At 39.6% G+C, this 17,207-nt stretch overlaps 2 protein-coding genes across 9 annotated transcripts in view; both read left to right on the forward strand.

Moving 5' to 3' along the window:
* Positions 1–6,960, forward strand: part of ANKRD44 (ankyrin repeat domain 44) — a 192,358-nt gene extending 185,398 nt beyond the window's left edge. For 4 of the 8 annotated variants that reach the window (XM_089519510.1, XM_089519512.1, XM_089519515.1 and 1 more), the window contains one exon: positions 3,709–6,959. In XM_089519510.1, coding sequence (XP_089375636.1) covers positions 3,709–3,977 — 269 coding nt within the window. In that variant the 3' untranslated portion in view covers positions 3,978–6,959. Of the gene's footprint in view, positions 1–3,708 lie in introns of all 8 variants that reach the window. The other 4 variants (XM_089519517.1, XM_089519518.1, XM_089519511.1 and 1 more) reach the window with 3 other exon arrangements.
* A 9,733-nt stretch (positions 6,961–16,693) lies between these two features.
* Positions 16,694–17,207, forward strand: part of PGAP1 (post-GPI attachment to proteins inositol deacylase 1) — a 53,329-nt gene continuing 52,815 nt past the window's right edge. The window contains exon 1 of the mRNA XM_089519520.1: positions 16,694–16,719. The gene's annotated coding sequence lies outside the window, so the exon portion shown is untranslated. The remainder of the gene's footprint in view (positions 16,720–17,207) is intronic.

Consider the following 17,207-nt stretch of genomic DNA (forward strand, 5'->3'; position numbering starts at 1 on the left):
TGTGCTGGCTATTAATTTAAATTCCTCTTTGGTGATTTCCCTCCTTTTCCATTACTTGTACATGCACCTTTTAAATCTTAGCTCAGTTGAAATTTCTTTGGACATCCATCCTGGTTTCTTGAGACATCTTCCATTTTTCCTCTTCATTGGAGGTCGTTGAAATTGTGCCTTCAGTATCTCATATTTAAGAAACTTCCATTCCTCATGAACTCCCTTCTCTTTTAGTATTCCTGACCACAGGATCACACCTAGTGTTTCTTTAAGTTTACTGAAATCAGTTTTCTTAAAGTCTGAAATGCATGTTTGACTATGCTTGGCTTTCGCCTTCTGTTGTATAACAAACTCCAGGAGAACCTGGTCATTCCCACTAAGGATCCTACCATTTCCACACAATTTACCAGGACAGCCTTGTTGGTTGGGATCAGATCTAAAATAGCTGATCCCCTTGTTGCCTCTGCCAGTGAAATTGCCTGTAAGGCAAGTGAGGCATTTGTTAGACCTTATCCTCTTGGCAGAGCTTGAGTTTCAACAAATATCAGGATAGTTGAAATCTCCCATTACTATTCATCTCTATTTTCTGAATGTGCGCTTATTTTTATGAAATAGCTGGTGTCAGCACACAGCAAAATTTGCACAGCTTATGATCATAATTGGATCAAAAAAACTTCTAGCATCAGTTTTTTTAGAACAGATTTACTGAGCTCCCTTTTACTATTAACATCATATGTTTAAGTAACATAATTATGACATAACCAGGTTATTTTTGATATGGGTGCATTACTATAGCTGGTACACAAATGTACTTTTATTGTGTTGTTGCCACTGACTGATAGCTCTAGGTTAAACAGTACTGAAGGAAATTCCTGTCAGAATTGCTGTTATCTGCCTTCAAGTCAACTCCAACCTATGGTGACCCTCTCACAGGGTGGTGGTTGTTTGGCAAGATTTATTCAGAGGAGGTCTGCCATTGCCTTCCTCTAAGGCTGGGAGAGTATGACTTGCCCACGGTCACCCAGTCAGTTTCCAAGGCTGACCTCAACCCTGGTTTCATGAGCCCTGGTGGCGCAGTGGTTAAGTGCTTGTACTGCAACCACAACATTGTGAGTTAGATCCCAGAGGGCTCCAGGTTGACGCAGCCTTCCATCCTTTCATAGGTTGGTATAATGAGTACCCATCTTGTTGGGGGCAATTGGCTTACATATTGTAAACCACTTAGAGAGTGCCGAGTTCACTATTACGTGGTATAGAAATGTAAATGATACTGCTATTGCTATTCAGAGTCCTGGACCAACACTCAAGCCACTATACCATGCTGGCTGTGCTGATGGATAATTGTTCCAAAATACATGTTTTCCTGTAGACTGAATTTTCCCCCCATAACCAATCAGAGGAGGGAAAATGCTCAGACCAATATCACATTTTCCTTCAGGGCATAATCTATAAATGCAACCTGGCCCAGGAGTACTACTAGGCAGGGAGAAATGGCTTTCTCAGGCTGTGGAGGAGAGGTAACAGCAACACTCAAGCAAGAAGCCTCTTGACTTTTCTCACCCTCCTGAGCTGGTGCTCCAATGGTGGTGATACATATTTTCTGCTGGCCTGGATTGACCAGCACTGTCACCGTTGTTTTATCTCAATCACAGACAGCACCTTTAGGAAAGGTTCTTGACAGAATGAATAAGCAGAGACTATTCAGCCCAGGACGTGCTTTCTAAAAGGCATGGTACAGGTACACTCTGCTCAAGCAGCACATATGTGCACTGCTTCAAATGCATTGCTTGAATGGGCAGGGGGCAGACATGCAATGGCGTGGGAAGTGGTGGGTAGCAAAGTGTTAGAGAACAGCTGTATGTATGCCACACAGCCTGCCTTCACTCCCTAAGTTGGCCTGCCACCCTCAGGTGCAGTGGAGGATGCTGTCCTGTTGCCAGTGCTGAAGTAAGTTTCAAGTGCCTGTTCAGTTGGCTTCTGTGCATGAAAAGGACGCTGTTTTGTAATTCGCCTTGTGCAGCCAGGTGGCTTAGCCTAGCCCTATTTAGTTCAACACCTTATGCATATATTTTAAAATGGCCTTTTAACTAGAATAGATGTTTGCTTGCATGGTAGCTGTATTTTGGCAGTCATGTTCTGTGTCATCTATTTTTTTCAGGGAAACCCCCCCCCCCTTTTATCTGGGAGGAAGCTCCATTGAATTTATCTTAGGAAAGAGGCAGTGTGGAAGGCAAAACTAACTCCTAACCAGTAGCATCACTGGGGGGAGTGCGGGGGGGGGGGGAGGAGGACGCACCAGGTGACACCCCAGAAGGTGTCACCCGTTTGTTTGCCCGCTCCCCATGAGTGTTGTTTTGGCCTGTGCAGGGGTTCCTCTGCCCCTGCAGAAGCTACTCAGGCCTGTGCCAGTATTCCCCCAGGCCTGAGTGGGCAATCCTGGGTCCACACCAGCTCTCCCCAGGCCCATGCCATCTCTCCTTCTGATCATACCAGTTCTCCCTAGGCCCAGGCGGGTGCTCCCCGGGCTCACACCAGCTCTCTCTGGGCTGTGTAGGCTCTCTTTGGGCTTGCAGGGACACGGCTGCGGCCCTCACGAACATCCTTCCAGCCCAAGACTTTCAGAAACCCCACCGGAAGTCCAGGGCTGGAAGTTCTGTCCACCTCGGAAGTCCCACCTCCACACCAGGTGTCCCCCATTGTGGGAACAACACTGTTCCTAACGAAGGTGTTTTTCCAACTCCATATCCGCCATAGTCAGGCTAGGTGCAAAGACACCTTAGTTAGGGACCCATCTTTGTTTCACACATGGTTTCCCAAATAAATCACATGTAGAAAGAAGCTGGGTTGTTGGCTGGAGAAGCTTCAAGTGGCACATCAGCTGGGGACCTGATGACATTAGAGTATGTGTCCCTGAATTGCAAGACCATCAGGTCGATGAAGGGGCCAGTAGTAGGGAAGAAAGAATTAGACACCCCAAATAAAGTTTTCCCACTCCTGGTATGTGCTATAATCCAAATTATATTGTGATTCAGACATTACATTTTGACTAAGATTATTCAGTTCTTGTTATTATTAATTATTTAGATTCTGTGTTTCTGTGATTTAGTTGTTTGGTTTTTTACTTCAATAGAATCTTCGCTATACTACTGTTCATTTTGATAAATACTGCAGTCTTCCTAAATTAAAATACTGTTTGCTTAATAATAAGATAAATATAGTAGAATTATCCACTCATCATTATTTTAAATTATTTTGTCAAATTAATTTATGAAAAAAAATCCATAAAAATAATCATTTGTTCAATAATATCTGATATTTTTCCGTTTAGAATCCAAGTCATTGTTCTCAGAATGAGAGTTACTTGTATGATATGAATTAAGGCTGCATATGTCTTGATTCATCAAGTTGTTTTCAAATGAAATTATCTTTGTGGATTGTGTTTATTTTATTCTGTGGAGGCTGTAAATTGCCTGCTGCTTTATTTTTATTTATTTTTTAAAGTGCTTCTTATGGTCATGTAAGCTTAAACCACTTTGTGAATTGTGTTTTTTCCTAGCATGCCCAATTTTCAAAAGTAACACTGCCTTGCCTGCTGTGATTGTGACTAAACATACATTTCCAGGCTATAAATTCATCTAGAGATGTATCTGAGAAATGCTCAGATCTCTTGCTAGTAGCCCTAGTACTAACCATGGCTTTGTCTGCATTTGTGCCCAGGTCATACACCAGCCCTGGCTTGCGCTCCTAACAAAGACGTGGCTGACTGCCTGGCACTCATTTTGGCTACCATGATGCCTTTTTCTCCTTCCAGTACAATGATGGCTCTCAACTTCGTTTCTCTAAAAAAAGACAATTTGAGCAGGACTCATCTCTGCAATAGCTCCAGTATGAGTAGTGCCATTAACTCCTATAGTAAAACATTAAATAATGATGCGGGAGCAGAAAACGGATATAATGAAAATGATTCTGATTCTGAAACATTTTGATTTTAGCATTCAGTGCTCCTTTCTTGGTTGCATTAAGTTGTTTTTCCCCCTTAAAAAGATCTGAATATCCCACCATTACAGTTGACCTACACTTATGATTGGTATGACTATACTTAGGCAATGAAAGGCTTACAACTGCAGTGGAGCCTTTCAGAAAAGTAAAGATTTTAAAATGCATTCTTGTCAATGTTCTACTACTTCCAGCTCTATTGTGCATTCCATAGGTCCTAAGGGCTTTTGTGGAAGTCTCTACCTCCTATTTTATGCAGAAAGCAAAAGCTGCCTTTTTCCATTTTAACAGCACAAGTAAACAGGAACCATTGTTTATATATAGTACTGTGTTAGCTATAGCATATTGTTAATACAGTGACATTTTTTCAGAATAGTGTTTGTAGCTCATAGGAAGAAACTTAGATCTTCCTTCACTTTATTGTCTGTTTTTAAGTCATATAGTCTGTTTTTCAGTATCTTTGTTATACAAACCAAAGGTAAAGCCACAGGTGTGTTTTGTTTTTGTTTTCTTTTGGAAGAACTGCCAGTATCATCACTTTCTATGGAAATTAAAAATTCTAAATGGTACATGTTTTAAGCACTTAAGTACACAAAAGGCACTTTTAAAAGCCATTATAGCCACACTTTCATTTACAATTTGAAAATATTTAGGACCAAATCTTGCTTGTCTCCACTTGCAGCAAAGAGATTATTAAGGCAGATATGATTTGCCTTACTTTTTTATTATTTGGCAAAAGCTTGCACGATTTATTTGCACTCTGCAGTTAAAAGACCCCCTGAAACATATGTTGCCTGTGCTGTCAGCAGTGATCAATTCTAAGAAAAATTATCTTAAAAGGATAACGCACGTAATACGTTTGATATTTCCCAGTTTACATTTATTTTGTTTTTACTTCAGGATTTCTACATGGTGTTGTAGTTTTTATCTTCATCATTACCCACTTTTAAAATCTGTAATGTATGAGTATATCAAGTTGCTGTACACTATTACTGTTGCTATAATTACTATTAATGTGCTAAGATATACAGAGCAGATAAAACCAAAACTCACACAAAACAGAAAAGTCAAGCAGTCGTCAGAAAATTCATAAGGGAATTGTGACATACTAAAAAGGCCTGCTAACATCAGCTCACTTATTAAACATCTGCATTATGAATATCTACTCCTTCTGCCAAAGTTTCTAGGTCAAACGGACCCTGTTCATCACCCGAGAAAGATGTACAGAAAGAAGAATGAGACTCTTAAAATACAAAGAACTAACCAGCTATATCACGAGGACCAAAAGGCTTCAGTATCATAAATGGGAAGACTTTGTTATTTTTTTAATAATGCAGGTGAAAAATAACTTTTCTAATCACACATGCACACACAGTGTTTTATGTAATTAAAAAAAACTTGGTTGTATTGTACACTTAAAGACACAAATTTCTAGTAGATACTTGGACATTTGTAACTGATAATGCTGTGTTGATCACAATTTATTTTTCCAGACTAGATAATGTTCATACTTTTAATGTTCAATGTGTTTATATTTATTTGAAATGAAACAAGTGCCCAGAAAAAAAATGACCATGGTTTGTTCTACTCTTTAGCTCCTTTATGTCTTACTAGCTATGAATTTAGGCCTAGTATATTGGATTTGATAGGAAAAAGATATGGGTACATGATGCAGCTACAGTTTCTCGTTCTTATACAGCAAGCTGGGTGTAAAAGAAAGAGCAGCTCTGTTTATGCCTAGTTGGGCAATAGGGAGTAAAGATATATGATGTGTGATTAATAGTATTGATTGCCAGGAGTAAGTCCATTCCTTCAATAAGGAAATGGTGCTCCATGTTTCATAATACAAACCAAAAGGCTAACAGTAGAGTCATAAGGGAATAACCCTTTTTCTTTCTTTGGAGCAAGATATATTACATCTGCTTACCATGAAGATTAAAAAGAGAAAAGTTTTAAACAGAGAATTTATCTTCATCCCATAACATATGAGAGATCTTTTAACCCCACTGCATGATTTGCACAGAGGTAGACCTACAACATAGTCCTTGTAGGAGGTTGTTCTTTGTATGATAGTAAAAAATGATCCCTCCTCTTAACTGTTTACATTTTCTTTCTGTAGACAAAAAGCAATTGGCTAAGAAATGCTGGGATAACTGAATCCTTCATTTTGGAGTATGTATTTTTGTTGATGTTCTTACCAATGTTATATATTGAGGCAAGCCAGATTTGAGTGGCCATATAACACTCACTTTTCATTCTGAAATCAAAAAGATAATGGCACAAAAATATACCGCAAGAAATATATCAGTTTTTGCTACTGGAGTAATTTTTGTCAGTGTTGACATATTAAGAAAAAAAAATTCTGCAGGGATTTTTTAAAAGTGTAGATACAATACAAGCAAGCAGAATTAAGTGCAGGTCTGTAATTGCACTTTGGCTTTACTTTGGGAATATTTACTGGCCTAAGTGTGATAATTCCCACACCAAAAAAAATTATGATAGTTTATTTGATTTTGTTCCATGGATGTTAACAAAGTTCTGTATTCCTGAGCAAACCACTTTTTGAGTCTGTAGGTTGTATCCAGATATACAACATGTACAGCAAGGCTGGTGGAACAAAATTCCCTGTCCCTTCTCTCCACAACAGCCCCTCCACCTGAAAATGTTACATACAGAAAAGGGTCAGAGGACCCTGCTGAATGGGGGGGGTCATCTGTGGATGGGGTTGTTCCCACTTAAGATTTGAAACGATTTAAAATACAACGTTTTTAATAAAATCGATTCAAAATAACACTGTTCTTATCCCACTATCCGAATCGCTTTGTTCATCGTTCCCATCTGGTTATTTAAATCGAAGTTTTTACCTGCAAGCGTTCCTACTTGGCATGAAATCGGTGTTTAAATAAAGCGATTCTTCTCCTCCATACCTTATTTGGAGCTGTCAATCAATAGTACGTCAGAATGACGTAACGTTAATCCGGAATATTTGGAAGCGATTTATCTTTTGGCATCGTTTCCATTTCATTGACTGTTTGTGAATTTAGCGAATTTAGGAAAGCGAATTTAGGAAACCCAAGCTCTTTCCAGAGGAACTATGGGATAGGTTTTGCATGACAGCATCCCCTCTTCATGTCTCCCAAGACAGCCAGGGAGAATCCCTTCAGAGAGCCCAGAGATCAATGAAGGAGGCTGCTGGAAAAGCGAATTTAAGAAACCCAAGCTCTTTCCAGAGAAACTATGGGATAGGTTTTCCATGACAGCATCTCCTCTTCATGTCTCCCAAGACAGCCAGGGAGAATCCCTTCAGAGAGCCCAGAGATCAATGAAGGAGGCTGCTGGAAAAGCAGGGAGGGAGCACTCTTCCCAAAGATTCTCTTTCCAGGGTTGGAGGAGAAGGCAGATTCCATTTGAGAAATGGAGGGAGAAAGGCTCTATCCCCCCCCCCATTGATCAGAGCCCTTCCCTGCCTGGGCGAGATCAGATGCCTCCTCGCGAGGAGCCTTCCCTTCCCTGCCTGGGCGAGATCAGATGCCTCCTCGCGAGAAGCCTTCCCTTCCCTGCCTGGGCGAGATCAGATGCCTCCTCGCGAGGAGCCTTCCCTTCCCTGCCTGGGCGAGATCAGATGCCTCCTCGCGAGGAGCCTTCCCTTCCCTGCCTGGGCGAGATCAGATGCCTCCTCGCAAGGAGCCTTCCCTTCCCTGCCTGGGCGAGATCAGATGCCTCCTCACGAGGAGCCTTCCCTTCCCTGTCTGGGCGAGATCAGAGCCCAAGCGGGCAGGGAATGCCTCTTCGAGAGGAGCCGTCCCTTCCTGCCTCTCCTCCGTTAGAAATGGGCTCTCCCCACACAGAGGGGAGGTTGCAAAAATAAAAATAATCCTTATCTCTTATTGAAAGACCACAGCGGACAAAGGGATGAGGGAAGCAAAAATGGCCACAGCCACGACGGATGGGGACAGAAAGGGCAACTCCCCCAAGGCCAGCCCCATCACAGTCCGCTCCTCCCATCCATCTAACACGATTCAAAGGCTGTCGTTCCTATTTAAATGCTCCGGTTCCTAACTCGAATCAATGGAAAAACGTAGGTCGGACCCTAGTGTTTTTTTAACACGCGTTAAATGAGGAAAATTCGATTTAAATTTTTATCCTGCTCTATGATTCGATTTGTAGTGGGGACGATTGCGGGTTGCTCTAGAACCGTTCTAGGTTTAAATCGGATCCTAATAGGAACACCACTCCTTGGATTCGATTCAGAACGTGGGGTTTCACCTAGTGGGAACAACCCCGTAGTGGGGTGCCAATCCCCCCCTCCCCATGATATACAAACATCTTTTATGAGCAGAGCCCTTGACCTATTCAAGGAATGGCCTGAATCCAACCCCAATGTCTTGAAGCAGTTTTACACATTTTTATTTTGGTGAGGAAATAAGTGTGGCTGCATGCATGCTTGTTTAAACTGCCACTGTCTTCAACAAAATCTGTTCCCAGTTACCACTTATATGTGTTTTAAAGAAGAGGGCAGCATTTATGCAGAAGCCACCCCTGATTGTGGGCTTGGATTTTACTAAGGTCCTGACAAAGTGGGTTCAGGCTATAGGGCACCATAAAACACAATGCTGGGCTCGCCAGTGAATCCCTGACTGCAAGATGTAGCCACAAACATGTCAAGCAGTGAGAGCAACAACTTTTATGGAACACAATAGATGAGACTGTTATGGCAGGACAGTTCTGGAAACTGAAACAAGCAGCAAGTTGTGCTTGACATGCACTTTTAAGAAGGTGAATGCGTCTGTAACATGTGATGTAATAATTTCTGTCTAGACTGATGATGCATGCTAAAATTTGTTTTGTCTAGTCTCTAGAAAGATATCAGATCCTTCAGTATGTAAGACAGGAGAACATGTTTGGTCTGGGAGAGTAAGAAGTCCCATTTTGAAGGAAAGGCAGGATATACATCAAATAAGTAAATAAATATTGACAGTATTTCATAAAACAAAGTTTAAAAATCCAACTTGAGTAAAAACAATCTTAAATGTTTTGCTTTTCTGAGAACGTCTGCAATGGTTAAAGTAATAGTTTCTATGCAGTGTCAGAAGAGGTAATTAAAGGAACATAAATGACCAAGGAAGAAAAATCACATGCTGTCTGCTGGTGAGAGCTACACAATCATGATGATCCCATCTACTAGATTTTGTTTTACTTCATAGATGAGATTGATGGGAAGTTCAGGTGTGAACATATATGTCCACTCCTGCAATGTTGTGTGTCACACAAAGTAATATTTTCTATTTTGGTTACCCTCTAGTGACTTAATACATTCCTCAACAGATCAGTTGGAAGTAATTAGGGGATTGCTTTTTGCACATTTTCATGCAAGTAAGCATTGCTGAATATAGTTAGGAGTTGATCATATGGGATGGATTCTGTGCAGAAATAGGATATAAAAATCTGGAAAAACCCTGAAAAGTGGGTTGATTTTCAGAAACATCAGGGTTAATAAGCAATAATATGACATTAACCCCGAATGGAAAGTTGACAAAGCCTGTTCTTTTTACTTTCGGGATTTTCTGAGTGGGTTTTGTCTGCTTTCCATTTCGGTTAATATCGCATTTATGCTCATTAACCCTTACACCGTGTGAAAATCAACCTGCTTTTGCAGATTTTGTGCTCTTTCTGTTTCGGTTAACCCCCAACATTGTCTGAAAATCTACCTGCTTTTGCGGGTTTTTTCCAGTTTAAGTTCAGTTTCTGCATGGGATCCATCCTGTGTGATAAACTTCTCAGACTTCCACATTCATGTGTTTAGGACTGAGTTGAATAGTGTGTCATACATTTCTTCCCCACCACTAATCCCAAATCTGTTGGAAAGACAATGTTTTAAATTAGTCAGTTGCAATATTTTTATAGTATATTATTTGCATATAAAAAGAGAAAAGTGAAATCCCCAACTATGAAAAAGAAATGATGAGATATTTGCAATCAGTTTCAGCGGGGTATGGATTACACTCTAATTGTTCTTTTATCTAAATGGCAATACTGTTTTGTAGTAGACAAGGTACTGTATTTAAGCTATAGTAAGTATCAGGTTTGGTCTGGTTTGATTTGTTAAAGCTTTCATTGTCAGAAGTTAAATGTTGTTTGTTTCACTGATATCAGTGGAACTTGCTTTCAAATAAATGTGTTTAGGACAGAGAAGCATGGCCTGGATGATGAGTAGTAATGCATGCATCCTCTCTACATTCATATTTCTGCATTGACAACTCCTATTTAATTCTCGTGGAACTTCAACTGCAGGGTTGTAATGCATGGCACTTACTGCTTGCTGATCTCTGTTGTTTCAACTGTAAGATGAAATAGCTCAGGGGATTTCTGTTTATCACTACTAAAAGGGCACCATGTTATGTTTTGGTACTTCTTGCAGCAAACAACTGCTGTATTTAACTATGAATTATGTATGACAAAAGCTTAAACTCATTTTTGTCTACTCTGTTTAGAAACTTGATGATGTAACTGGGTTTCATCTTTTAAGAAACTTTTAGAGTGCCTTTTTATATTTGTGTATGCTGAGTATGTATTGTGAATATGTCCTTCTTTCATTTGAGTGATACTGAAGCAATATAATACCTATACATTTTCATTTCAAATCTTATTTGAATGTTTTTCCTTTTTTAAAAAAAATCTACTTGCTAAATTGTGCATAACTTTTTGAAGTGCTGCAAACACTTTCTTATTACACAAAGAAAACCTTAGGTCAGTGTTATTGGGAAGGGTGTTTTAAAATGGTGACAATCTTGAGTGTGTATAAAATACAATTATATGTGTTTGTAATGCAGTGATATACATATTAAAAGCCAATATCTAATGTTTTGTAGTTTTGTCTCCATATTTTATGCTTTTAGCATGTGCAATATATCTTTACAAACCATGGTGATATGAATCTGGTGCCAGTGTTACATTTTGTATGAAATGTTTGTAATAAACAGTATGAAATATTGTTGAATGGTTTCAGTGAGTTTGTTGCTAATTTTTTTTAATGTAACTGATCTATAATGATTTTTAAAAGTTAAGTTAGATGATTGTACAAATGGGTGTGAAAGATTAATTTGGGACCCCAGCCTAATCTTATTCAAGCACAGTTTAAAAACTTTTTCAACTACTGAATGCTGTATTAATTGTAACGGCATATCCTAACTGCAAATAAATACTGAAATACATTCAAATTGATATTTTTACAAATAAATGGTACAAATAAACTTGAGTCTGTTTGTTAGTACTTCTGCCTGTTTTCAGGTTTCTGTATATGTACACATGCTGTAAAACACATAATAGAATAAAAACAGCAACTAGTAAATTTCATGAGTAAAGCTTACTGAACAGTTTCTAAAAGTACATGATAAAAAGCTACCAATGTGTATAAAAGTGCATTCTCTGTAATATAATGGACTCCTGTCTTCTGAGCTGGCACAAGGGAAAACAACCTATGTGACATAAAACAATATCACACTACATAGTTATAGCACTATCATTCCACTTTAACCTCTGTGCCTGCCTCCTGTGGAATCCTGGGATTTGCAGTTTAGAAAAGGGCATTTAGAATTCTCAGCCAGAGAGCTCTTAAGCCTCACTGAACTACAAACCCCATAATTCCATAGTAGGCAGCCATAAGAATTAAAGTTGTATAACGGAGTTGTAACAGCTTAGTGTGACATTGTTTATGGATTGCTCCTATGCACTTGCAAGGATGATACATTCACAGTGAGTAGCAACAGATCACTTTTAAAAAATTATTAAATTATTACACCATACTTCGTTCTATTTATGATAGTAATATCAATAATTACTATAAAGCCTAATCCAGCTTATCACATCAGTTTACATAAAAGTGTTGCTAAAATGTACTCAGGAATTAACTAAACTGCCGAATTTACTAAAAGAGAAAATTCATGTCCAGGCAGGGAAGGGACAAATGGAGAAAGGAAGCTAAATGACATCAAACAAAATACCTGTCCTCTGCACTCATTTATTCTCTGATGGTGGGGAAGATACAAAAATGACCCTCTCCCAAATGTCTTTTGGGAACTCCTCAATGTAGGGCCCTCCAGATGTTTTTCACTGTAATTTCCAACCCTGCTGATACCTGCCTCTTGTATGGGATGATGCTGTTTGGAATATATTGGATCCACATGGAACTTGAGAACAAGAGGGAATAGTATTCTGCAAATAACAGCATGGGAAAAGCATTCTGAACAGTCTCCACACAGAACAAGTGTGTAACTATACAATCTGACAATGGTTAATTTTCTAGGAAAAATAATAAATTCATGCATTCAATGTATTTGCTCTTTTTCTTTGATTTCTTCTAACATAACATGTATGCTGACTGAACATATACTGGTGTTAGAAAACCCTAACCCTAACGTTAAACCCTAACCCTAACACTTAATACTTACCATAAACCCTAACCCTAACCCTGGTGTGAATTTATAGGGAGTCCTCATTTGTAGGACATATCCTACATTTTCAGGTTGTCCAAGCATGTCAGATGCAGACCTTTTTCTTAATGAAATCAATTGACTTCAATGGAAATCCCATCACACCAGAAGCAATTTCAATTTGAAACACACCTACCACATGCCAAACATTTTCACCTATCGGCACAAGACGTATTTCTTAGTGAAATCAATTGTCTTCAATGGGAATCGTGTCTTCGTTTTTGGGGAACTTTCAACCCTAAATCTTAAACACTAACCCTTATCCTTAATCCTAACCCTTACTGTAACGCTAACCCTAAAGCCTAACACCTAAACCTAACCCTGGAGCTGGTGTGGATTTATATGGTGTCCTACATTTGTAGGACATGTCCTACATTTTCAGGTTGTGCCATCCTATCAACTGAAGACCTATTTCTTAATGAACTCAGTTGTCTTCTACCATGCTGGTTTTTTCCGCTTTTGGAAATCTTTCAACGGAGGTGGGATGGAGAATCTTCCTGAATCATTCAGGTGGATATATTTCTCCCTGGAAGGCTGTTGAACTACAGTAGGTGGCTGTTGGCCTCTTTTCCACTTCTAAGATTTTTTCATTGCCTAACTGGCATTTTAGAATGAAAGTGTTGGAAGAGAAGGCAAGGGCCTTCCAAAGGAACCCGGAGTTGTCATGTCATGAGCCTGAGTGAAAACTGTCCTGGTGGATGGGAAGCCAGGATCCCTGAAATCGCCTGGAAAGAAGGAGGCTCTGCCAGTCTCAAAGAAAACATCTTCTGTTGGGCAAGATCTCTTTCCATTAGGAAGTTCCTTGTGATGGTCAGGTGGAATAGGTTTTCAAGTGTTTGAAGTCTAAATCCCAGTGTCACAGTTTCTGGAGAAGGGGAGAGTAAGCTCGCTCTATTGTCAAAAGTATATCTCTTAAAATATGTGAATCCATTTCCATGAGAGGGTGTGGATTTATATGGAGTCCTACATTGGTAGGATGTGTCCTACATTTTCAGGTCGCCTCATCCTGTCAGCTGAATACCTATTAATGAAATTGATTGTCTTTGACGGTCTTGGTGTTTCCAATTTAGGAAGTTTTCAACAGAGATGGGATGGACAATCTTCAGAAGTCATTTAGATGGATACCTTTCACCATGGAAGGATGTTGAACTAGGTGGCTGCTGGCCTTTCATTGCCTTAACTGGCATTTTAGAATGAAAGTGTCGGAAGAGAAGAAGAGGGCCTTCCAATGGAACAAAAAGGCTGTCATTGGCAGGAAAAAACCCTCACCCTGGATATTCTGTCTACAGGTGATACTTTGCTCCAGTATAGTATTTCACAACTGAATTTTCCTCAAAATATGTGGCAAGGCTTCAGTATTTGAGGGCCTTTTTTTTTTTTTTTTTTTTTTTGCACACACATCAAATAACTTCAACCCCAACTATGTAAGTAAATTAGTTACAGCATTCTTATTTAAGAATAGGCAATTCTGTAAACAAGTCTTGAGAATGGAACTATTGCAATTCATATACAGTACACATATTTTAATATAAGTTTTAAAAAATTCTTACAAGCTACTCACCAAATTGTGAGGAAATGTGGATAAACACATAGATACCAACACAGAATTTAGCAGCTTGGATTTCCTGACCCACTGACTTTATTCATCCTTTCTTTAGTTACATCTTAATTTTGCTCTCTATCCAGCACCTCCCTAGTGCAGATGGTAATTTTCGATATTAATGGGGCATGACTTTGCTTTACACTGTAATGGAGCTGTCCAAGGTCACTATATTATTTTGGGGACTGGGTGCTGTACCTTTGAAGTTCAGAGTAAAACCAAATTGGTTTCACTATGCACTGACATCAACTACTAGGAAAAGGGTGGTACTCATGTAGCCTCCAGATGTTCTTGGACTACGAAACCCAGCATAGCCAGTGATGAGGAATGATGGGAGTTGTGTGTGGTTCAACAACATCTGGGGGAGCTGTGTGATTATCATGCCTGCATTGGGGCCTCTATCACAGGGAAGGGCAACAACATGGATATTTTTGGACTACAGTCTTCTGGTCCCTCACCATTGGGCATGTTACCATTGGCTGTATCCGATAACATGTGAAAAGCTGTAGCTGCCCATTCCTAATTTACTTCCTCATCATAAAACCCTATAATAGGTTCGCCTTAGAGTCATAACTCCGAAACGAATTGAAGGCACAGCATCATCAACAACATGAAAGGCAAGTCTGTCAATAGCCAGAATCAAAGTGGACTTTGGCAATCTGGCCACTTCTAGAAACAAAATGCTAGGCTGGAGTTATATTGAATTTCCACTTCTTTAGCACAGAAGCTAATGGGTAGAAATATATACTTCTTTACTGGAAGAACATGAGTTTCACATTTGAGATTACAGGCTGAGTCTCCCTTATCCAAAATGCCCGAGACTAGAAGTGTTTTGGGTTTCAGATTTTGGAATACCTAAATTTGCATATATGTACATAATGAGATAACTTTGAGATGGGACCAAAGTCTAAACACTAAATTCATTTATGTTTCATATAAACCTTACACACATACCCTGAAAGTACTTTTATACAATACTTTAATAATATTGTGCAGGTAACAGTGTTTGTGTGCCATCAGGAATCAAAGGTTTCACTATCTCATCCCCCTTTGAAAATGGTTTCTGTTTTTGGAATATTTCTGAAATACAGATAAGGGAGACTCAATCTGTTTAAGAACTTTTAGGTGGAGATTGTCCTATTAATTTTTAATTTGTTAATGTATTTTAGCACTTTATCTCATATCCCAACTTGCCTCAGTATTTAGGACTCCATTTGTGAAAAAGTCAGCTTACCAACACAGGTGTCTGATCCAATTCAGCTTCTTTCCAATTTCCTCCGTCTTTTCCTTTGTACACATTTCAAAATGTTTCTACCAATTGCCCCCCCTTCCTGATTTCTTGCTTCTGATGTATCTACATACATTTAAAGGAATGTTATGACTGGTCCTAATGGGCTGTATCTGCCAGCATTATGGGAGCAGAAGCACATTTACAAACCATGTCTGTTGTGTGCTTTCAAGTTGTTTTTGACTTAGGGCAACCCTATCATGGGGGTTTCTTGGCAAGATGTGTTAAGAGGAGGTTTGCCATTGCTTTCCCCTGAGACAATGCACCGAAGAACATATTCCGGGGTAGCTGTATTGGCCCTACAACAAACTACAATAACACCCCAAATCCACAAAAACAGCGATATCTTTATTGGATCAACTAAAATGCAAAAGATACATGATGCAAGCTTTTGAGGCTCCACTGTGGCATCTTTCTCTAAGGAAGAAGCCAGTGGAGCTTGAAAGCTTGCAACATGAATTTTGTGCATTTTGGTTGGCCCCATAAATGTATCTCTGTTTTGTGGATTTGGGAGGCTATTGTGCTTTACTGTTTGTTGTTGTGTGGCTTCAATTTAACCCTAAGGCCATGGGGTTTTCTTGGCAAGTTTCTTTGGAGGGGTTTTGCCATTGTGCGTGTTGTGTGCCTTCAAGTTATTTCTGACTTACAGCAACCCTACTATAATGGGGTTTTCATCACAGGATTTGTTCAGAGGAGGATTGCCACTGCCTTCCCCTGAGGCTGAGATCATCTGACTACAAAACACCAAAGAACCTATCTGTGGTAGCTGTGTTGGCTATACAGAAAAGTACCATAACACCCCAAAACCACAAAACAGTGATACCTTTATGGGGACAACTAAAATGCACAGACTGCATGATGCAAGCTTTCAGGGATACATTGGAGCACCTTTGCCTGAGTTAAAAGCCAGTGTAGCTTGAAAGCGTGCAATGTGTATTTTGTGCATTTTGGTTGGCCCCATATAGGAATCACTGTTTTGTGAATTTGGGATATTTATTTATTTAATATGCTGCCTTTCTCCCTGTTGGAACCCAAGGCAGCTCACAGACCTTTTTTTTAATCTTAGTATAATTTGAAACAATAAACTCTACACACAATATAAAACCACATAAAAATATACAAAACTTAAAAGGATAGTTAAAACCCACCAGCGTCATAAAAACTTATTGTTCTATGTTCTATGTTGTTGTATGTTATTGTTCTTGGTTGCTGTAGTTGTTATTGTGGCCTTCAAGTCATTTCAAATTTATGGCAATTTTAGGTGACCCCATCCTGGGTTTTTCTTGTCAGGATTTGTTCCGAGGAGGTTTGCCATTGCCTTCCCCTGAGGCTGCGAGAATGTGACTTGGCCCAAGGTACTATAGCAAACACGAGCAAGCTTTCCGGGGTAGCTGTGTTGGCCATACAGCAAGGTACCATAACATCCATAAAACAGTGGTACCTTTATGGGTCCAACCAAAATGCACAAAATACTTGTGCTTTGTTGCAAGCTTTTCAGGTTCCATTGGCACGCCTTTGCCTGAGGAAGAAGCCAGTGTAGCTTGAAAGCTTGCAACATGTATTTTGTGCATTTTGGTTGGGCCCATAAAAGAGTTATTGTACTTTGTTTATTAATTATTTTATTTATTTACAGTATTTATACCCCACCCTTCAGCCATAAAGGCTCTCAGAGTGGCTTATAATTATTGTTATGTGGTTCCCTGCCCTCAGGCTTACAATCTAAAAAGACATGACACAAAAAGGAGAAGGGAATGGTGGTGGGGAAGGGGTTCAGGTCCAGCAGTTCTTCTCTCCCTCTGAGGCCTGAACCAAGGCAAATGGACTGGAGGGAGGGCTCTGCTTC

The sequence above is a fragment of the Sceloporus occidentalis genome, unplaced genomic scaffold, assembly GCF_023333645.1.
Source record: "Sceloporus occidentalis isolate IW3139 unplaced genomic scaffold, rSceOcc1.0.p SCAF_4, whole genome shotgun sequence".
NCBI lineage: Eukaryota > Metazoa > Chordata > Lepidosauria > Squamata > Phrynosomatidae > Sceloporus > Sceloporus occidentalis.